The sequence below is a fragment of the Solenopsis invicta genome, chromosome 4 (genome assembly GCF_016802725.1).
Source record: "Solenopsis invicta isolate M01_SB chromosome 4, UNIL_Sinv_3.0, whole genome shotgun sequence".
NCBI lineage: Eukaryota > Metazoa > Arthropoda > Insecta > Hymenoptera > Formicidae > Solenopsis > Solenopsis invicta.
This window is the reverse complement of record NC_052667.1, coordinates 11,533,455-11,558,144: the sequence shown is the minus strand read 5'-3', so window position 1 is coordinate 11,558,144 and position 24,690 is coordinate 11,533,455. Positions and strand designations below refer to the sequence as shown.

Genomic DNA, 24,690 nt, shown 5'->3' with positions numbered 1-24,690 from the left:
CCCCTCATTCACTCTTCTTCTCCCCCTAGTTTTACCTACCATTTCGCACACCTAATTTTCCGTTTTTATCTCTTTCAACTCTTTTTCCCAGTTTTCGTTCTCCTCCTTCTTCCTCTTGATCAGCTTCCTATACTCTAATAATGGGAAACTATTGTTCGAAAAGATTAAACACCGGAAAGATTTTCCGGTGTATTTATAAAGGTGTTAAATGAGATATTGCTTGTAAGAAAAACTAACAAAGTATTTTACGAGTTTTAAAATTACCCGTATACGTGCCGCAACATGTTTAAGCGGCAACAATCAAATTCCTGGGAAAAGAAGATATGTTTTTCCCTTTTTAAAATTCCATAAAACCTTATTTCTAAAAATGTTAGAATTTGCGATCAGTCGTGCATTAGTCGCTCGTATGAACGGATTCAGCATTGAAGTATCAGTCACTGAAATAACGAAAAAGAATATAAAACATGGCAAATTACTACGTTCCAATCCAGACCGAAGCGTGTGAAAAAAATTGTAAGTATCTATACATATTTTTAAATAAATATTTTTATATTTCTTCTTATTTTTTACAACTCACTTATCCTTATATTTTTATTTACAGATCATTGGAACCAAAGTATACGCCTCGCATTTTGGGGAGGAGATTGACGCTTACAGCTTATAAATATCTTGACGTTGGGATCAGCGCAGGGCCGATTTCCTTTGTAAAATTAATTATCAGAGACAACCGAGGCAACCAAATAATTCTACATTACAAACCGTGGAAGGCATTATTTCAAAGACGTGCGGACATCAAGCAACTTGTGCAGGCAACTGATGCGGCATCACTCACCGCAATCTAACTATACAAATTGTAAATGTGAGCGATGGAACTATAGTAAAGTCGACGCCGTGTGGTACTTGCATGTACATGAAACCGTCAACTATATTGTTTTTATTCGAAATTAAGCATTGCGTTGAGCATGCATATTACCAATTATATCAGAATATATACTCGTATGCTGTAAACAAAAAATATAAACATTTTGTATCTCTTTTGTGCCAAAATTGTGTTAACAATAAATGCGATGCGACGAAATTGTTACACGAAATGTATGATAAAACTTCGCTCTTAGACTGTGAACTATTAATGTACGCTTTGGACAATATTGTATACGATGCCTTACACGTTTAATAAATGCACAAATAAAAAGTTTTTAAAAATAATGTCTAATGTTATTTCCATTTTCCACCTTCCCATAATAAATAAGGTGCAAACGTTACGAGACGGAAGCGAGAGCGTACGTAGGTATCAAATATTTTTGATTCATTTTTTTGATGACACGTTGTACCCATTAGCAGCGGTCAAGGGTCTCATCTCTTTCGGAGATGAACACCTAATTATTTGTCTTGCCATAAAATTCCGTTTTCATGTTAAAATCACACACAATTTTTTTTGCTACATTTTTAAGCTTGGACACAGTCGTTCTGTCATCAGTTAGTCTTATTCGGGCTCTCGAAGCAGTTTGAGTTTACATACTTAAAAGCCAAAAATCGCAAAAATGAGTGAGCATGCATTTCTGACGTGGAAAGCAAACCTGAAGTGCGCAATGAGGAAAATGATTCTGACCTGGATAAAAATGAAAAAAGGGCAATTAGGCAAAATGTGTTTAAATCTTCCATAATTAATATTCTGGAAGATATCCTCCTTCTCCTCAATAGAAGGACGATAATGCAAATTGTTTGACTTGCGATGGGCATCCTTCGGCAACGCGAGAGAAGCGAGAAGAATGTTCCCGAACTCGAGGTGGAAGAGTAACATTGCCAGTAAGTAATATTCTTTTTCAATTGCAATTATTATATGTATATAACGTTCTGTTATTAAATTTTTCCCTATTTTGTTATGTTACAGAATAAAACCATAAGTAGAAGAACGACGAGGGACATCTCTCTAAAATCCTGTTTTGGAAAATGATTAGGAGTGATAGAGCTAACTCAGGGGATCATTTCACAAAATAAAAAAATTAAATATATTTCATAGAATTTGTAATTTTAAAAAATAAATGTAAAATTTTAATACATACATTAAATTTAAAAATGATTTGCCTTGTTCACCTTTCCTGTATAGTATATGTATAGTATAGTATCCCACATAGCACGTAATATTGCAGTGATATCATAGCAATATCACTTTTACATTGCAATATTACAAATGAAATATTGCAGAAATATCACGAAATATTACTGTGATATCACAGTAATATCAAAATGTCCGCGAAAACGCATCACAGTAATATTACTGTGATATTTCATAGTAATATTACTGTGATATTTCACAATATTTCTGTGATGTTTATGTGATATTTAAATAATATTGCAAAAAATTAAATAAATAAATTATTTCAATTAATTTTATTTTTATTGTTATTCTTAATATTATTTTCATATCGTTACATGTAATATAATATATTAAACATAAAAAAAAGAATTATATTTCTTAAAACAGAATACAATAATGTAAACGTAATAAATGTTTAATTTACAAAAAAAAATCTCTTGTATCCTTTTTCATTTTTGTTAAAAAAGATTCAATTTGAATTATAATTTTAATTTATGTTCAAGATTAAATAACAATACAAAATATTATTTACATGTAAAAATATAAAATTTTATATGGAACAGCGTTCCACACGTACCCCTTAAAAAAAAATTGATAAACTTGTTTCAATAAACTGATTACTGATCAGTAACTGACAAAACATAATCAGTTACTGATCAGTGATCAGTTTATTGAAACAAGTTTATCAACTTTTTTTTCAAGGGACGTTACATTGGAAAAAAATTAGAACAAGTATTTGTTTCCAAATTACAACAAGCAACAATTTTCTTTAAAATCTCACTGAAGTGTGAGCTAGTGAGTCGTGATGAGTCGGCCCGGTCGGCCACAGTGGCGTCTAGATATAACACCTGAGGCTGCACTTGACTCAGAAGGTCTCCAGCGGCGCGGCCACCTAGCGGTGGTGCTAGCACTCATTTGTTTGCGTGGAGTCTTATACACACGGCGGGACCGCATAGGGGCTGTGTACGCGCTCGCTTGTTTCGTCGTATGTTGTGACGGTCGGTGACCGAGCCGCAACATTATATACATACATATAATTAATGAACATTGTAAAATACCTAATTAATGATAGAATATATATAATCATATTTTTTAATAGAGTTGAAAAAAAAGTGAAATCTAAAGAAAAATTTGTTGGAAATTTAATATTTTAATTAACTAGAAAAACCTTTTACTGTGGTGTATAATAGTCTAATCAATATTAATGAATAAACTATTTCACAAAATAATGTACCGAGCAGTAAATATTAAATGACGTAAAAATGTATATTTTTTTAAAAACTTCTTAATATACTTTGAAATATTTATTGCCAAGTGAATAATAAATGTGTATTAACAAAACTTTTTGTAAACCTTTTTTTTTTTTAAATTCCTCATGATAAAAATTTTTAAAAATTAAAATCAATTTTGTGCTCCTGTAAAAATTATAAATGACAATAAGATAAATACAAAGGTTTTTCTGTAATTTTTTAATAAAATCATTATTGATCGAGTTGTAAAGCAACAATTAAATTGATAGATTACATAGAAGAGCGTACATTATAGTTTATACATATATACAGTTTAAGGAATAAACTAAGTAAATATCTAAACTAATAATAAAGTTAATTAATTTTTTTTCTTAACATTTACTTTTATTCCACGAAAGGGCAAAGACATAATTATTTTATTTGTAAGTTGATTTCTTCTATAGGATACCGAAATTACCAAGAATATTAAGGATACTAAAAATATCGAAATTAATCAAAGAGATAGTGACGTTGCATTAATAAGACATAATAAAAACGTGGTTTGACATTACCTTGTTCTTTGAAATTAAATATTGCAACAATATATTGCAATATCATTGGAATATTTTAATGTTATTATCACTGTGTAATATCACAGTAATATTTCTGTGATATTTCACAGTTATATGTAATATTTCTGTGATATTGCAATGATTCTGTGATATCACAGAAATATTACGTGCTATGTGGGATATTAATATACGTATAAAAATGCGAGCAAGCAAACAATAGCCGTAACGCGTGCGGCCGTAATGTGGCCAAAAACATGCGACCGACGCAATAGCGTACCGCAAGAGGGGGTGTGAGCAAAAACATTACCCGTATAAAGCAGGTAAAAATTTGTCATCTACAACGTCGGCGACAAGTATAGGGATTTTAAATAAGGGGTCATAAAATATTTCCTGACAATGGAAGAGAAAAACATTTCTTCTTCCTAAAATGCTGAAACAATTTCTTTTAATACGAAAATTTAAACAATATATAAATGAGAGATTAAAAAAAGAAAAAGAGAGAGAGAGAGAGAAAACGATACGTTTTTTCTAAATATTTGTTAAATAAATATTTTAATACGAAAAAAATCTAAATTATATGGGAAAGAGGGAGAAGGAGATAGAGAGGCAGAAGAAGAGAGATACGTTTTATTCCCAAATAATTGTTAAACTAATTTTAATAAATTGATGTAAAATTTAAATTAAATTAATATTAGGTTAATATTAACCTAATATAAACATAATAAAAATTTATATCAATTTATTAAAATTAGTTTATCAATTATTCGAGAAAAAACACTATGGAAGAAAGATAGAGAAGGGGGGGAAGAGAGGGAGAGAGAAAAGAATACGTTTTATTGCCAAATAATTGTTATTTGCTAAATTAATTTAAAAAAAAATTAATATACAATTTATATTAGGTTAATATTAACCTAATATAAACATAATAAAAATTCATATCAATTTTATTAAAAATTAGTCTAACAAATAACAATGATTCGGGAAAAACGTCATTAGAAAGAGAAAGAGGGAAAGAGAGAGGGAGAAAGATAGCAAATAAATCTGACCCTTGTGACGTTCCACACACATACACACACACACGCACACACGCACGCACGCACACACGCACGCACACGCACACGCACACGCACACGCACACGTATTCGCACTAACACATAGTAGTCCGGAATCGGCCCAACATCTACTAATCTTTTCATATATAAGAAAAATAAGTTTACAGTTATGTTGTGTTTTTGATTCGATAATTACATTACTATTGTATTTCTGTATTGCAGCTTTCATCTTCTTCTTCAACTTCTTCATCCGATGAAATCAGAGGTGAATTAAAATTGGGATTGATATACGACGGTAACGCTGGAATACTCACCGTGAAACTTATCGAGGTATATTTATGCAATTTTATGCCCTCTTTTATATATATGTGTGTGTGTGTATATATATATATATATATATTGTCACGTACTTTTCCTGACGCCGGAGAGCAACGGCGAAGTACGCAATCAAACAACGGGATAACTCGCGAAACACGCGCGGGAGCGACGAGCGAACCGAGCAACACCAAACGCTCGCACCAAATCGCGAGATTGGTTCACTTTTCCACTCTAAACACGGATTCACAACACGCGAGAATGCGTCATGCCGAAACGCGAAATCGTCGCTCGCACGCGGCCAGCTAGCTCCTCTAACCGGTAGAGGGGCGGGGTAGCGGAGACAGGGACGAAGCGGCTCTCTTACGGGAGACGACGGGTAGGCGAGAAATCAAGTAAAGTCAGGCCGATATAACAGATAGAGAACACATGTATTGCAGTGCATAATAGAGACGGCTTACAAGAAAATAAGAACAAAAAAAAAAGGAACAGCGGTTAGCGTAAGAAAGAAAGACAAAGAGATAAGGCATTGACAAAAAGAAATTAATAAGTCGGACGCGGGAATTATCTCGACTCCGACCATAATTACGCGACACGCGCCGATCACAACGACTGGTCCTGCGCGAAGCGCGACAACCAATCACGCGAGCTCTGACCGGCGCGGCGAGAACGCGAACGCAGAGCCTCCGCTAAGGCGAGCAACGCAATTCTGAGACGGAAGTGCGTACAGTAAAAGATTCGCGCCGACGACAACACAGTCGCCGGAACCGCATTACAAAATTAATAGACCACGCGCGATACACCAAGTCACCGATATCTCGGACGGCCGTATGATCACGGCCGTAACACGACTCACGCACGTGCGCGAGGGCTTTGCGGCTTCCCCGGGAAGCCGGTCGTCCGTGAGCTTCTACGGCGGGACGGCTCAAACACAGCCGACAGCTGGGTGCCTCGACGAGGTCTCGGGCTTGAGGTGGAGAGCCAGCCAAACACTAAGAAGCAAGGTGCGTTCAATCGCCACGCGGCGGACGCACTCGCATACTAACCTAATGGCTCCACCTCAGAACGCGAGCCGGTCGACACCGACAGCTCGTGGCTTCACACAGCGGTTAGACGGGTCACCTCGACTTCAGCACGGTTCTTCCTCCGCTCCTCGATCCGCGGGGCTTGTCCGGGCCTGGCACACTCGACGATAGCCGCTCCCGATATCTCCAGCCGATATCTCGCACGCTCGCTCACGCTTCGCACCGCAGGGATCGCCGGGTCGCACGCAAAAGCCGAGAGGATCGCGTTCGATGCGCGATCGATGAGCGCTACCCCTCCCACAGGGTGCGCGATATCCTTGCGCCTAGAGGCGCGGCCTATCAGCGGCCGCCCTTATCTAGCCGTGACGTCACGGCAGCGCAGTGTCGGGTTTCCGCAGGTGTCGTGCGGTCCCCGTCGGCATCCTACATCTTCGTCGTTCTTGTCGTCCTCGCGGACGACAGCAGCAGAATTTCTCCAGCGGCAACTCTTCGCCGCTACCCTCCTCGATGGACAGCCGGCATTCGACGGCCCTCGTCCTGGCCGTTCGTCCGCCCCAGCCTGTCCATCAGCCGTGCCATTCGCGAGCCTCCTTTGCGTGGCGTTTATCTGTCGCCACGTCTGGTCTCGTCCTCCTCTCCGTCGGCGTTTTCCTGTGCGCCGGCCCTGGACGATCGCCCTCTCCCTTTCCTGTCGCGGTCCGTCTCCCTCGCCGCTGCTGGTCCTTCGGCGGCGTTTGTCGAGGTGCCCGCAGTTACATGTAATAAGCCGCGAATGAATAAATAAAATAACACGCAACGCAGTCCCGCCGGAGATTTCGCTCTCTCGTTGAGTGCCCGGCCCGGTCGTTCGCGTCTCCTCGCGCTACACTTAGGCGGAGGACGAAGTGGCGAGGCAGATAAAACTGCCACGTCACAATATATATATATATATATATATATATATATATATATATATCACAATATATATATATATATTGTTGTGGTATTAAGCGCTACGAGTATCTTTAGGTTGAGGTTAAGATAGGATAAAAGATACGACCGTTTATGTTCGTGCGCTACTTTGTAGTGGCGTGTGGCCGCGTGCTCAAAAGCGTCTCACGTCTTTGCTGCGTCATCGCGCTTGCTCTAGTGATTCTACTACTGACTTTCTAATTCTGTAGATGGCCCTGAACACGCGCTCACTTAACGCTCTTTTATTTTCTTTACAAAATCTGATTGTCATACAAAATCTTTAAGACGAGTACTCGGTACAATTTTCCGCTTTGGCCTTTGATTACATGCTTGCTCTTTTGTTGGTTTTGCTGAATTTACATTAATAGCTTTGCCACTATCAACGATGTCTTGCCTAATTTCGTCTACTTTTTCTGACTGCTCTATTGTCGTTTTTTAGTATTCGCACAACGTGTATCTTCATCTATATAAACTAGATCATCGCAATTTTCTTCTACTTCTATATTATCTTTATAGTGAGCAATGTATTAAATGCCATCGGTTTCAATAAATCACCCTACTATTTTCCGTTTTGACAATGTATGAATTTGGATTTTCGTCCTTATTTAACATTTTCGCATAAATCCGCTTATCAATAATCCATACAATGTCTGCTATTACTAGAGGTAAATGGAGAGGAGCAAAAACACATGGGAAATTTTTCCGAACGATACAAAAGAATGTCGTTTTTCATCGTATCGTTACTGGGGATGAGAAGTGGATATATTTTAAAAATTCCAAGCGCAAAAAATCATGGGTAGAATCAGGCGCACTATTTACATCAATCGCAAGACCGAATAGTTTTGGCAGGAAGACGATGCTCTGTGTTTGGTAGGACCAGAAGGGTGTGGTCTATTACGAGCTGTTAAAGCCTGGTAAAACGGTTAATATCAAATACTACCAACAACAATTGATGGATTTGAACCGTTACTTGAAAAACGACCAGAATATCGAAAAAGGCAACACAAAATCAGTTTTCTTTATGACAATGCTCCATCACATACGGCAAAATCGGTTCGCGACACGTTGGAAGCACTCAGCTGGAAAATTCTAGCCTATGCGGCTTACTCATCAGACTTGACTCCTTCCGATTACCACTTGTTTGCATCGATGGGTCATGCATTTCCTAAACAGCGCTTTGGTTCATACAAAAATGTGAAAAAATGGCTTGATGAATGGTTCGCGGCAAAAGGGAAAGATTTTTAGTGGCATTGTATCCATTAATTACCCAAAAGATGGGAAAAATGTATAACTAGCAATGAAGCATATTTTTAATAAATTACTTTATATCAAATTTAACGTGTTTTTTTTTTTTTTTTTTGAAAAAAGATTTGCATTTCATTTTTGTACACCTGGTACACTACTTCATAATTATACCGCATCAATCTTAATCTTATTCTCTGTAAACGTGAAGTTAAATTATCAAGCGATTTACTCTGTAAAATCTGAATCAATGGTTTATGATCCGTTTCGAGAAATATGTCGATTTCTAATATAATCTTTAAAATGTTCTGTTGCAAACGCAAATACTAGCGCCTCTTTTTCAATTTGGCTGTATTTCTTTTCAGTTTCTGTTAACATAGTAGACGCATACACAATTATTTCGCGCTTATTGTCTTTGCCTATTTAAATTAACGCTGCACCTAACCCGTAACTCGATGCATCGGCTTGTATGACTATTTTTTTGTATAATCAAAATGCGACAATGTGGAAGTTGTTTTTAACAATTCCTTTAAGTCTTTGAAAGCTTTTTCCTGCGGCTCCAGCCATACAAAATGGGCTTTATCCTTTAAGAAAGAATTTGTGACTTATTTGGTATAAATTTGCTAACATAATTTACGCTTCTAAGAATTGCATTAATGTCTTTTTATTTTGTAAAATGTCAACATTTGTAATAGCTTTTAAGCGTTTAGATAGAATACCTATGCCTTTTTCAGAAATCTCATAACTCTATTTTATCTGTTCCAAAAACACATTTGTCTTTATTTAGTGTTATCTCTGCTTTTTGCAACCTATTCAACACTGTACGCAACATTTTGTTATGCTCCTCCATTGATGCAACATGAATTATTACATCATTTATATGTATTTCTATTCTTGGTACATATCGCAATACTTCAGAATACCATTGTGTGAAATAATTCGGCAAACAATTATTACCAAATGGTAAACATGTATCTACCATATGGCGTGATAATAGTTATTAGCGGTTGGCTTTCTTTTTTTAATTTAATCTGATAAAACCCAGTTTTTACATCTAACTTTGAAAATATTTAAAAATTTTTTAAATTTGCAAGAGTTACTCCTATCTTTGGAATCGGAAAATTAAAAATTTTTTAAATTAAAAATTTTTTTAATTTGCAAGAGTTACTTCTATCTTTGGAATCGGAAAATGTGCTCTTTTCATACGTTTACTTAATTGTGTAAAATCTCCGCAAATTCTTATTTGACCAGTATCCTTTTTAGGAATTATCACGATTGGACTGCACCATTCTGTAGGAAAATCTACTGAAATTATAATTCCTTCTTTGACTAATTTGTTTAATTTTATTTTAAGTTTTTTTAGTAAAGGAATTGGTACGTGGAACTGACTGGAAGAATAGCTTAAACTTTTCTTTTAAATTAATTTTCAACTCTTTTTTGAAAGCACCCAATCAGCTAAAAACTTTTGGGCATTCTACAATCGGTTGCACTCGCGACATATTTTTTACATGCAACGAGTTAACTTTGCTTACCAATATAAATTTATTTATTTCCAGTTTTCCTAGTAAATTTTGTTTCAAGTTATTTGATATGTATATTTTTGCTTTCACCGAAATATTTCCTTTTTCTATAATCACACGTAAACAATTCATTGATAATTTTTTCTCCTTGGAGCCTACTATAACTCTATCAGTTTTATAAACATTATCTCTCAAATTTTTTGGAATTGAGCTGGCAGCAATACAAGTAACTTCGGCACCTATGATATGCGAAATCCTTGCATTTAACTTATTCAATCTTCCATTTCTTTTTTCAAATGGGCTAGCGAATAATTAGACCTATCACACTTGTTTCAGTTTAAGTAGACCTAGACGCAAATATTCTTTTTTTCACGAAATTCGTGTGTCAACTTCGTACGGTTCCCTCGTTAGTATCCTCATTTCTGTAATCTGTAGTAGTTGTTTTGTCCTTGCCGTATCTGATCTCGTCTCTACAGTGTCATAATTGGCCTGATCGTTGTCTTATAGATTCGGACTTTTGTGTCGTTCCATAGATGCTTATTTCGCCAAATCAGGTCGTTTATTATACCTATACCAAGGTATTTAAATGTCATCTCTTGTTATTATTTGATTGTTGACTTCAAGTTTGCATCTGATTGGTTCCTTTGATATAGTCATACACTTCGTCTTTTCACTTGATATCATCATTGTACTGTTTTGCTGTTGTATTGAAAATACATAGTAGCCTTTGACAGTCATCTTCGCTTTCTGCAAATAGCACTGCGTCATCCGCATAACAGAGAATACGGACCTCTTCGTCCCCATTCTATATCCTGTACTAGCGCGTACTCCCTTAATTATTTTGTCCATTATGATGTTCAACAATAGCAGGCTCAAGGAGTCTCCTTGCCTAATGCCCTTTTCGCTGGAATGGTTCCTGTTAGTTGGCCATTAACACGCGCTTGTATTTTGTTGTCTTTGTATATATTCTCTATTGTTTGTATTATATTAATTGAGATGTCTCTGCTGTATAATAGGTGTATTACATCTTCGAGTTTGATACGGTCAAAGGCTTTTATTAAATCTATGAAGCAGAGGTAGGCTGGTTTATTGTATTTTATTGATTTCTCGACTACCTGCCTTAAGATATAATTGCGTTGATTCTGTTAGTGATAATGGTGGTAAATTTCAGCGCCGTGTCCAGCAGATTTATACCGCTATAATTGGATGGCTCTTGTTTATCTCCTTTCTTAAATATTAGTATGATTGTGTTGGTCCTCCATCTGTTTGGTACTTTACATTGATTTATGATTTTTTGTATTAAGGATCTCATTTCATCTACTAAACTTCGGCCGCCATATTTTAGCAATTTGTTTTGTATACCGTCTTGACCCAAGGATTTCTTATTTTTCTACAACTGTAGTGCCTTATTTACCTCTTGTATAGTGATTTCTACGTCTTGCCTTATGTGTGGTATGTCTATTTGTTTCTTATTTTCACTTTCTCCAAAAAGGTCCGTTAGATATTTTTTCCATGTATCCACTGGTATTCTATTTTTTTTTGCACATAATTCCGCTCTTATTTCAATAAAAGATACTAAAATATTATGAAGTATTAATTAAATATAGTATAATTATATCTACGTCTAAAACAACATCTAAAAATATTAAATTTAGACATCTAAAATAACGTCTAGAAATATTAAATTTAGGCAACATATGATTTTGTATTATTGTGTTATTATTGTGTTATTATTGTGTTATTATTGTGTTGTAAAAGAACCTAATATTCACATAATATAAGCAGATGATCGATTATAGTTGCGTTTCAAGAATTACTAGGGTTAATTCATTATGTCTAATAACATAATAATACAAAATCTTATGCTGTCTAAATTTCTTATTCCTAGATGTTATTTTAGACGTCTAAATTTAATATTTCTAGATGTTGTTTTAGACGTAGATGCTTTCGATGTCTAATCTGCAAACACTTTTTGTTAACACATGTACATATTTCACTGATAAACAGGTCAATATATGTTATCGACAATAATTAAAATAGGGGAGTCTGGGGCAATTCGGGGGACAAGGTAATTTGAAAAAAGGAAATATCTTTTTATGGGTACATATTAAAAATTCACTTTAAATACTATAAACGCATCTTAATGTAACAAAGCTACTAACAAAGTTTTGTTGGTAACGGCGTCATATTGAAGTTGTACTAATGAAAAATGTTTTGCGACAGCCGAAGTAATTTCTGATAGTATTTTTTTCGAAATTTAAGCCGGCGAGTCCGTGGTGGGGTGTGACATACCCCACCTGTTGTTTATATTGGTATATTTTTTTATATTTTATTGCGACGTTTTAGCAACTTCGAGTAGCTGGAGCTAAGAAAGTGTGGGAGGGGATAGTGGCTGAATCGCAGTGTTGCGTCAGCCAGCGATACACGCGTATAAACGTTTATGGAGTTTCTTGGAAAGATTGTACTAACTTCGATTCCAGTTTCTAAGACGTTTCTCAATGATATAATAAGATTTTATATGTTTAGTTTGTTCAAAATCTCATGTTGTTTATGTTTCTAGAATTTTTTTTAGTTTAAGTAAAATCTTATTATTCTTAGTAAATTTTTGTAACCAAAAACCAGTGCCATTGTTATCTCAAGAAATTGTATTAAAATACAATTAATATTATTTGCTTTTTATTGAAATTGTTTCTTATATTATCTCCATTTACAATATATTGCAGTTATTTGACGTGAATCTGGCATAAACAAAATTTTACAAACACTATTGTGTTGGAGTATGTCACACGCCGCCACATACTCAAAGTAATCTTTCTTCACTACATACTCGCCGGGTTAAGTAAGATAAATAGATTTTTTTTTAAAACTCCAAATGTATTGTGTCTAGTTGAATGTATTTGAAACATTTCGTGTTTACTTTTGCTGTGTGATGTTTATTTTTTGTCATCACATGCAATAATGCGCACAGTTAATACCTGGGCTATTTGAAACACCAAACGTCGAATCGTTGTTTGGACGATTTTTTTTCATATTTACGTTCTGTGTACCAAATACACAATTTAATACTCAACACATAATTACACAACACGTAATTACACAAAATACGACTAGTATTTTGTCCTTAACTTGTTCCGAAAACGCTAAGCAATAAAATTTTTTATGCAATGAAAGCACGTTTTTCGCGTTTTCCCAGGAACATGGGCATAAGTGGGCAATCTTTGGGGTGGGGGATATTGCCGTCCAAGACAAACATTTCCGTAAAGTGCGCATGCGGACTTTTGTCAAAAAACTGTGAACGCTTTGTAGCGCATGCCCTGAACGTAGGATTAAAATGCATGAGCGAAAGGAGTACACTGATCTCTCATAACCTTTAACCGGGACAGGCAGTGATAGAAAAACGCCACACGCTTGTTTTGCCTGGAATGCCGCAAAAAACGTACTTCTTTTGCGTAAAACACTATATGCAACACGGACCCGAGCGCGGTCTTGACTCAGGACAATGTTTTCAACACGAGTACGTTTTCACTCGACTGCGCTACGCGCGTGAAGCACGCGTAGCGCAGTCAAGTGCTGAAAACAGCGTCCGAAGGCGAAACCGCGTTCAGCTCCTTGTTGCATAATGTATGTACTGTTATTATCCTTTTGTATTCTTTTATTGTATATAATATTTCTTCATAATACTATATATCGTTTTCTGAATAAAAATCTTAACAATAGCTTTTTTACATTTTTTTTATCTTAAAACATAAATTTCAAAATATTTTTAGATTAGCTTCGAATTACTCTGGGCTCGGGGCTATTCAAAATATTTGGCATTTGTCGACATTTTTATATATACTTCAAAGCAAGTACATTTTCGTGTTTTATCTATAATGGCATTGTGAAGATTCAACCTTTCAAACCGTTCAACGTTCAATTTTTTTTAATGAATATAAAACTCAGGAGACGCAAAAGAAAGAAAGTCTTCCGAATTGTCCCGGTCTCCCCTATATAATTAAATTATATTATTTATATAAACATATATAAAATTATAGTTTTTTACAGATTTTCACAAATAAATAGCATCTGGATCAACTTTTCTGATATTTATTTAAATAAAAATCCAATTTTAGAAAAAAATCAATATGGTACAATAATTAAATTAAATATAAAAAATTTTTATTGTTTAATTTTTAATCTTTATTCCAAACCCAATCAGAACAGTAACCTTGATTCAAATTAATATAGTTAATATAGTTGACAGCTGGTTGAATCAATAAAAAAGTCGATATTCCTACAATATTAATCGCTTTTTATCGAAAGATGTAGATTCAAGATTAATTCAACGTCGAAATGATTATTTGCAACTTATGCTTGTGCTCTTTTGATTTTAAAATCCAAGATTTCCTTCTTAAACGCAATACTGTTGAGAAACATAAATATTATTACAAATATGTTATTGGACCGATAGTGTAACAACACAATGATAGTAAGAAAGCCTTCTTCGGTCGTAGCTAAGTCTTAGTGCTTATATTTATTTATGTGATTTTATATACTTCTCCGAATTCAACCAGAATGTGTGCCGAATTAATTTTTGGTCATAACACAGCATGTCGAATAAGAATTAGTAATATCACTATTTATATTAAATTAATTAATTTAATATAATACTTGATGCTGATTTGCATCTATATACCCATTCCCCCTTGATAAATATTTTTGATGGACGAAATAAATCCATGAATGAAGAAATTTTGTTCTACATCCCAATAAGCAGACAACATTTTTTAAACGTTTCTTAAATGTTCTTTTATATTAAAATTTCTTTAATATTTAACTTAATTATTGTATTATATTGACATATACTTTCTACTAGTTGCATACTTATATTTAAACAAATAACAGAAAAGTTATTCTACATGCTATTCCGCATTTGTAAAAATAGTAAAACACTATAATTTTATATATGTTTATATAAATACAAGGATTGCCCAAAAAGTAATGCTCCACATTTTTTTCACAAAAATTATTTGTTCTACAAAAACGATGTTTGCACATATGAAAGAATGATGCTTTATCTACTCATTTTATTTTTTTACATAATCTCCTTCAAGTTCTATTGCCTTCCTCCAGCGATTCACTAGGGCGTCTATGCCCTGTCGGTACCAGTCCTCGTTTTGGTTACGAGCCCAGGTTTTCACTGCACTAATCACTTTTTCAAAATATTTTCCACAAATGCTATCTTTTAGTTGCCGGAAAACATTTTGAAGACGGCGAAAAGTCGTCCCGTCTCTCAGGTAGCATAATGCCCTTGCATAATGCCCTTGCTCCATAACAAAAGATTCTTACTGGCGAAAAATTGATCAAGGTTTTTACGATTTCCAAAAACTGGATTTTTTTCTTGAAAATATTTTTTAAGGAAAAAAATAAATAATAGTCAGATGGGACAATATTGAAAGAATATGGGGAATATATGAGAAAAAACATCCCAGGCAAGGCCAGTAACTTTCTACAACGCTTCAGACCATCAGCATAGAGAAGTACAGCCTCCAATTGAATAAATTAAAGGCTGCCATTGCATAGAAGCGTCCTACATTGGTCAGCAAACGTAAAGTTGTCTTTCGCCACGATAACGCCAGACCTCATGTTACAATGGCTGCGTTCAGCAGAATTCAGCAGCTGCTCAACGGTTTACTGCTGAGTTGCAACGTGTTGAGTGTTCTGCTGAACGCTCTAAAAATGTAAGCTAACGCATACGTAAACAATACGCTAAGTAGCTTAACCTTTACGAAATACGGCGTACAATAAAATATCAGAATTAGGTAAGATAAAATATTCTTTTAACTAAATCAAGTTAAAATTAATAGATTAAAAATTAATTTAGTTACGTTACATGAACAAATAACTTATAGTTAAAAGTTACATTAAAATTAAATTATGTTGAATTAAATGTTAATTTTGAAAAACTTTAAAAATAAAAAGAAAAGTTAAAGTTAATTAAAAGTTAATTTTAAATTAAAAGTTAATTTTTAAAAGTATTTTTAAAAATACGTAGTTTTCACTACGTTGTAAATAATATTGTAGTAAATAATAAGTATATTGTGCTTCAAACAGTAATGATGCACTGGACGCTGCCATTTTTCTAATCACGTTTTGCTTATAACTCAGCGTACTTTTAGTTCGCTGAAAATCATGGCGACCGCTGACTAAACATGTTGAAAGGTTGGGTGCGTTTAGGACCGTTCAGTAGATAATCATAAAACGGTTGCAAAACTGTTGGGTTCTGCTGAACGCAGCCAATGTTTATCCGTAGAAAGTTGGCCTTTGACTAAGATGTTCTTCCTCATCCCCCATATTCTCCCGATATTGCTTCATCTGACTATTTCTTTCCTTTAAAATTTTCTTCGAAAAAAAGATCAAATCTTTAGAAGCCGTAAAAATGCACCTTAATCCATTTTTTTGCCAGTAAGAATCTTTGGTTTTGAAGCAAAAACATTATGTTACCTGAGAGATGGGCTAAGGTCAGGAAACAAAACAGAACGTATTTGCTTCAACAAAGTTTTTATGAGAATAAAATATTGCGTCTCTTAACTTGCGTAGAAAATTAGAAACAAACTTTCCAAAGAACCTAATTTAATATTTAGATTTAGAAAATTAAAAAGATTATAACTATAAGCAATATTTAAAAAAAAGTTTCATCTATTTTAATAAGTTTTTATAACACAAATCTACAAAATGGGGGGGGGGTCTTGTGCTTTGAACTTTGAATGACGTTTTTACAGGATTTTGATGCGCTGAAAACAACTACGTTGTCCATTTTTTTCCATCACCCTCCGTTTTTTAAATAATCGCAAAAACAGCTTTTTTCGAACTTGACTTCTTGATGAATTTTTTCTAGTTAAAGAAAAGATGATAGCGAGATCAGCTTTACAGCATTTTACGCAGAAATATTTCCACAATACAGAAAATATTTTTTCGCATTTTATAAAAATGTTTTGTGAAAACTGTAAACAAAAAACTTTGAAAAAGTTGTGAAAAACCTTAAAAATAATGAAAAATTTTGAAATATAAAACCAAATAATTAAAAAACAAAAAAATTTTATAAATTATTTGATTTTTTAAGCAAATTAGCTCTATGTTTAATTCTGTTTAAAAAAAATTTAATTTTTGACCATTTTTTAAAAAGATATTGAATTTTAATCATAAATGCATCCCGCGAGCGTTACCTACGGTGCACGTCATCCTCTCGCGTCTGACAGAATGTCGAATAAAATTCAAGAAGTTATAAAATTATATGAGATCATGTTGTGTATAGTTTTTTGGTCGCTGATTTTAAAAATAAACAAATCAAAATGGCGGATTGAATATGAAAGACAAGAATTTAAAAAATGCGTATAAGCAACATCAACATCGATATCTAATGGTTTTGTAAGTCTCTGATTACTGCTGTATAATTACAATTGTTCAATTGAAAATAGCGAATCTAATATAGCGACACATAAGTTTCAAAAATTTATCGCAATAATTTAAAATTATTTATACTGTGTGACAAAACAAAGAAAAGTATATTATGCTTTCTTTAATAACTTTAGTGTAGTTTTTTGCTGTTTCAAAATCTCTACTCATTTTTTGTAACAATAGAAAATGTACATACAAAAAGATAATTTTGCGTTACCCATCCTGTACCACTTGGAGGTATCACCTTATTATAGAACATGGCCCCCTACGTCAGGAACATATTTACACTGTATACAATCCCTTTTCTTTATTATTTACAACATTACTATTTACATTATTATAATATTTACATTATACTATATAACGATTAATCTTAATGCTAAATTTACATTTATTATTTAATAAAAAATCTGTTATTTACTCGATGTTTCACAGAGTTCTTAGGTGAAGTATAACACTTATAGATCAGGTTAAAACATATATAGACTATATATTTGAATAATGGCGTACAAATACTGAGGGAATAATACGGTCAATCCAACCGTAAACCCGGGAAGCTGCAACAGTGCGCGGGAAGTAAGTCGAAAGTAACACCATCTAGCTCGCAACTTGAAAAACAAAATCAACCAATAACTCAAATAAACTGACTCAAATTAATTACCTATTTGTAACAAGATCAATCATAGAAAGCAAAGTACAAAAAGACGTCAATGACTCGGTACTTTGAAAATAAAAAAGCTCGCTCTTATTAAATTGGAAAATTATATTCCACATTTAAGTATGCAATTAAATGTAAATTTAGTAATAAGATTAATCGTTATATAGAATAATGTAAATATTATAATAATGTAAATAGTAATGTTGTAAATAATGAAGAAAAAGGATTGCACATAGTGTAAATATGTTCCTGACGTAGGGAACCATGTCATGTAATGAGGTAATACCTCCATGTGGTACAGGATGGGTAACGCAAAATTATCTTTCTGTATGTACATTTTCTATTGTTACAAAAAGTAAGTAAAGATTTTGAAATAGCAAAAAACTACACTAAAGTCATTAAAGGAAGCATAGTATACTTTTCTTTGTTTTGTCATACAGTATAAATAATTTTAAATTATTGCGATGAATTTTTGAAACTTATGTGTCGCCATATTAGATCCGCTATTTTCAATTAAACAATTGTAATTATACAGCAGTAATCAGAGACTTACAAAACCATCAGATATCAATGTTCATGTTATTTATACGCATTTTTTTAATTCTTGTTTTCCATATTGAATCCGCCATTTTAATTTGTTTATTTTTAAAATCAGTGACCAAAAAAACTATACACAAATGATTTCATATAATTTTATAACTTCTTGAACTTTATTCGGCAGTTCATCAGACGCGAGAAGATGTCGCGCACCATAGGTAACGCTTGCGAGATACATTTATGGTTTAAATTCAACAACTTTTTAAAACATGGTTGGAAATTAATTTTTTTTTAAAGAGTTCAACTAGAAACATAGAGCTAATTTGCTTAACAGGTCAAATATTTTGTAAAATTTTTTTGTTTTTTAATTATTTGGTTTTATATTTCAAAATTTTTCATTTTTTTACGATTTTTCACAATTTTTTCAAAATTTTTTGTTTACGGTTTGCATAAAACATTTTTATAAGATGCAAAAAAATATTTTCTAAATATTATTGTGGAAACATTTCTGCGTGAAATGTCGTAAAGCTGACCTTGCTATCATTTTTTCTTTAAGCAGAAAAAATTCATAAAAAAGTCCAGTTAAAAAAAGCTGTTTTTGCGATTAATTAAAAAATGGACGGTGATGGAAAAAACGTATAGAAACGTCATTCAAAGTTCAAAGCACAAGACCCCTCTCCCTCTCCACCCCCCTAATTTTGTAGACCTATGTAATATTTTAAAAACATTGTAAATTTTATTCATCCTTCAACAATTTTTCTAATAACATTTGAAGTGTAAGAATTGCAAACATTTTGCTATTCCAGAAGTATTTGAAGAAATTGTAAACATATTTTGCAACTTTTATAAAATTTATTTTCAATTAAAATATTTCTGAAACATCTTTGAAAAATCTTGGTACTATATGAGAGGTCATCAACATTTTATGAAAAAGTAATGAAAAAAGTAATAAATTGTTAGTTTCTAAGTGATAACTGTAAAGCTAATGGCACACAGAAAATAGAAAATCTGAAGCAATAAAACGTAAGCTGTTAAGAAATCAATATGTTTCTTTATTAGTTGTAATTTACATTACATTTTAAGATCTATTAATTCACTTACTGATTGATATCATTTATTTATGTCGTCACTAGCATTATCCGTTACTTTTATAAAATAACTTTTCCAACTCTAATCGTGGCTAAATATAAATATAGATAGAAATAATCCTTTCTTTATTTTGTTTTATAAAGGCGCATGATCTTCGTGCTCGAGAATTAAGCGGCATTGCAGATCCTTACGCCAAGATACGTTTGTTACCTGATCGTAACAATATATGGCAAACTACAATACACAGGCGTACTTTAAATCCTAGTAAGTATTTTCCCATTATTTTTACAGAATTATCCTAGCATAAAGTTTCCTCAGAATTTAATTTTTATAATTTAATAATAAAATTTTTCAAAATTTTTATACGAATTGAAACAATTTTTTAAAAATAATAAGGAAATATTGGATTAGAATAAAAATTGCATTTTTGAAAGAAAATTTAAAGATAAATGTTTAGATATTTATGTTAATTGAAATAAAAGTGCGTAGCGGCACATACATATATGGTTAAATACGTCTGTACACAAAGAATAATATTTTAAAAAGGCCATTTTGTTCGTAATGAAAACGAATAAAAAATAGTGAATTTTACAGATTTTGACCAGCTGAACATAATGGTGTTATTAATTTTTATTAAAAATATGGGAAATATTGTCATTTTTTTGGTTAAAATTCTATTTTTCATCTTATCCGTGATATATAATTTTCAATACGAGTGAGTTATTGCATATATGATACTTACAATTAGTGTGCAACGGTTCTTAATATTGTTTAACAAGTTATAAATAAATAATAAATTTTATATATATATATATATATATATATATATATAAATATATATAATTTAATTTTGATATTAATTTAATTTTGATTATCAATAAATTTGATAGAGAAAATGAAAGCGGGATACTTTATTAATTACTACGTGTAAGATAATCAGATCTTTATTGTATCGCGTTCTATTACAGAAGGAAGTGAAGTAAAACGGTAATCATATTGGCACGCTTTTACATGCAGACATGTGATGTAGCATATATATCGCATTGGTCGCATCCGATCATGCACCGTAAACTCCATTTCACATAAGAATGCACATTTCTATCAAAATTAAATAAATTTAAAATAAAAGATCATGCTTACGGTGATAAATAAAGATAGTTGCCGCTTAATTGAGATAATTGCATATATTCTTTCCCACCGTATTTATGACATTCATTACTTGCATAACAACATTATTCCCATAACCATACAAAATGATTTGATTTACTTACAAATATGAATTTTCACAATAATTACTAAATTGCAATTGATGATAGCAAAAAATGGTCAAATGAGATCTGCCATTTTGTATCTTTTATTTCAAATTTATCTTATTTATTAGCTTTTTATTCAACAATATTAGGAACCTTCGCATTCTAAGCTTCACATGAAATAATTTGCTCGTATTGGAAATTATACATCACAGAAAGGGTGAAAAATAGGACTTTAACCTGAAACATAATAGTGTTCTTTAAATTTTAAATGAAAAGTAATCATCAACAAGTCGAAATCTGTAGTTCTTTGTTTTTTACGTGTCCATTAATGGGCGAACCGTTTTGAAAACATAGAGGAAATGAAAAGTGACAAAAAAGTCCTATAACGTTTTGCGATATTCGCTATAATTATTGAATTATAAAATAAAACATTTCAGCCAATGTGTGGTGACGCCGCGCTATTGCCCCTAACTCGGAGGCAACGGCGCACGACGGAAAAGGTGACGCGTCTTTGTCTAAATTGACGCGTCTTTGTCTAACAGCGCGACGGTTTGAATTCACTGCACCGCGTGTACACTACAAAAATTACATGTGTTATTTTAGCTAAAACTTCTTACACATTTGATAAATAACACATTTCATTTTTGCAGGGTATGTACACCCACAGTCATCGATTCTGTCCCTCGGAAAATTTTTTAAACTGAGAAATCGTAACGACCAATAAGGTCTAGTCGTTACATTAATCATGAACTGCGAGTATGTAAAAAGATGATGACTTCTCAGTTTGAAAAATTTTCCGAGGAACAGAATCGATAACCGTGTGTGTACACGATGCGGCGATTTCAAACCGTCGTGCCATGCTAATTCAAAAAATGACGCGTCACTTTTTCCGCCGCGCGCCGTAGCCATCGCTAGGGCGATGACGCGGCATCACTGCACATTGGCTCGTTTTATTTTTTAACTCAATAATTGTAGCGAATATCGCAAAATGGTATAAGACTTCTTTGTCCCTTTTCATTTCCTCTATGTTCTCAAAACGGTAGCCCCTCCTTCCCTTTCCCTCTCCCTCTTCTCCCTCTCCTCTCCTCTTTTTCCCTCTCACCTTCTCTCTCCTACTCTTCTCTCTTTCTCCCTCCCTCCCTCCCTCTCTCCCTCTTCGTCTCCCTCTCCCTCTTTCTCTCTCCCCCCAGACATCCTGCATACAATGCTACGAACTTTTGTTCTATAACCTAATAATTAAAAAAAAAAAATATGAATATTCTCAGATTTTTCAAATTAATGTCTAAAATACATAAATAAGAATACTTACAAGAAAAAGACTCGAGACGTCCCCCTTCAAGTTTGATGAGCTTTTAATATGTTGTAGTATTGGTAAAAATAAGGGTATTTTTTTATACGTGCCTGTTTTCACTTTTAGGGGGTGAAACATCCCTTTGCAGAAAATCAGTTTTTTTTTCTTTCAAAACGTATATTATCGAAACTATAAAAAATACAGAAAAATGTTCTAATTTAAAATTAAATGGTTTAAAGAATACTTTATAACAGTGATAAGAAAATTTTTTTTAATTTTTTTGTATTTTTCTCCACCACTTGCCTTTTATTAAATTTTTATTTTTTTTATAAGCAAAATAAAGCTTATTTTATTACAAATTCAACGATATATGATAACGTTGTGTTGCAACATTTTTATTTTCCAAAAATAATTAAAAATTACTCCATAACGCATGATACGCGCACCCGTCCTTGTACTATAAAAATATCTTCCTTTGATTTTAACGAGAGTTTAATACGTTTTAGTACAGATCAAAATAGGGGACACATAATTTTTTATACATGCTAATCTCATTTTTAGGGGATGAAACACCCCTTTGAAAAAAATCGGTTTTTTCTTTTGAAGCATGTATTGTCAAAACTATAAAAGATAGAAAAAATGTTTTAATTAAAAGTTAAATTGCTTGGAAAGCATTTCATAACAGTAATAAAAAAAAATTTTTTTAAATATCTTTTTATACTTTTCTTTATCATTTACCTATTGTTTTCAACATTTTTATTTCTTTTTACAAGCAAAATAAAGCTTATTTTATTACAAATTCAATTATATATGATAAAGATATGTTGCAACATTTCTATTTTCCAAAAATAATTAAAAATCTTTCCGTAAGCGTATGGTACGACATCTATTAAGCTGACACACTCAATGCAGCACAATTGAATAAAACACAAATAAAAATTTGTTGCTCTTTTGTTGCTAATTTGATGCTCAATTCCGGATTTTGTTGTCCAGCCAATTCGGAGAAAATAATGGCTGTGCTGACTTATGATTACAGCTAACCATTTAAAACAATAGAAAAGATAAAAAATTTAAACAATACAAATTTTTCTGTTACAAATTTGTTGGTAATTAGTTGCTCAATATCCAATTATGTTGCTCCACCTACAAGCCCTAAAAAACGACCCCAAACAATCGTACGTTAGCACAATACAATAAAATTGATAAGTAATGAGATATCTTGAATGATTACGATTCCCCGAATGTATTGCTCGCAATTTTCAACAAGTACGATTTTGTTGTCCCAACCTCGATCCTCCAAAAGCTACCCCTAGCTGCCGTATGTCAATACAACACTCGAAAATTGCAAGTAGTTGAGATATCTTAATTGATTACATCTTCCCGAGTTTGTTGCTCGTGACTTTCAACAAATCCGATATGGCTGTTTGGGGTCGTTTTTCAGGAGTTGGGGGTGGAGCAACATAATTGGATATTGAGCAAATAATTAGCAACAAATTAGTAGAAAAAGAATCTGTATTGTTTAAATTTTTATTTTTTTCATTTTTTTAAATGGTTGTGCTAGAATTAATCTTAAGTCAGCACAGCCACTATTTTCTCCGAATCGACTGGAGCAACAAAATCCGGAAATGAGTAACAAATTAGCAACAGAAGAGCAACAAATTTCTATTCGTGTTTTATTCGATTATGCTGGCATTAAATGTGTCAGTTTAATAGACGTCGTATCATATGCTTATGGAGAGATTCTTAATTATTTTTGAAAAATGGAAATGTCGCAAATTAACTTTATCATATACCATTAAATTTGTAATAAAATAAGCTTTATTTTGCTTATAAAGAGAAATAAAAACAAAAATAAAAATAGGTAAGTAGTAGAGAAAAAGACAAAAAAATTTAGAAAAAAATTTTTTTTATCACTGTTGTAAAGTACTCTTCAAGTCATTTTACTTTTAATAAGAACATTTTTCTTTATCTTTTATAGCTTTAATGATATACGCTTCAAAAAAAAAGAACCAATTTTCTTCAAAGGAATGTTTCACCTCCTAAAAGTGAAAATGGCAGGTATAAAAAAATACGTGTCCCTTATTTTTATCTGTACTACAACATATTGAAGACTCGTCATAATTAAAGGACACCTCGAAACCTTTTCTGGTTAGTCTAATATAAACTACTAGATATAAATATAATTGTATTTATGCTAGTATAATCCCTACCCAGCAAGAAATGACTCATCGAATCGACGAAATCATTGAAATTACATTGTATCAAAATAATGCTCGAAATTTGAGACTTATTTCTTCGTCTGTGCTTTATCAAGAGTACGCAGTAGCAGCTCGCGCTAAGAATATTTTTTTCGTCCTTCTATGTAAAAGACACTACTATGTATTATTTACAGGAAGGAACACGATTTTTTACAAATAAATG

General features: G+C 32.9%; 1 protein-coding gene across 1 annotated transcript in view; it reads left to right on the top strand.

The window, feature by feature from the left end:
* LOC105199360 (synaptotagmin-1) overlaps positions 1-24,690 on the top strand; it is a 197,016-nt gene that overhangs the window by 108,896 nt on the left and 63,430 nt on the right. Inside the window, exons 5-6 of the mRNA XM_039448672.1 lie at positions 5,174-5,281; positions 19,869-19,989. Of these exons, the coding sequence (XP_039304606.1) occupies positions 5,174-5,281; positions 19,869-19,989 (229 nt within the window). The remainder of the gene's footprint in view (positions 1-5,173; positions 5,282-19,868; positions 19,990-24,690) is intronic.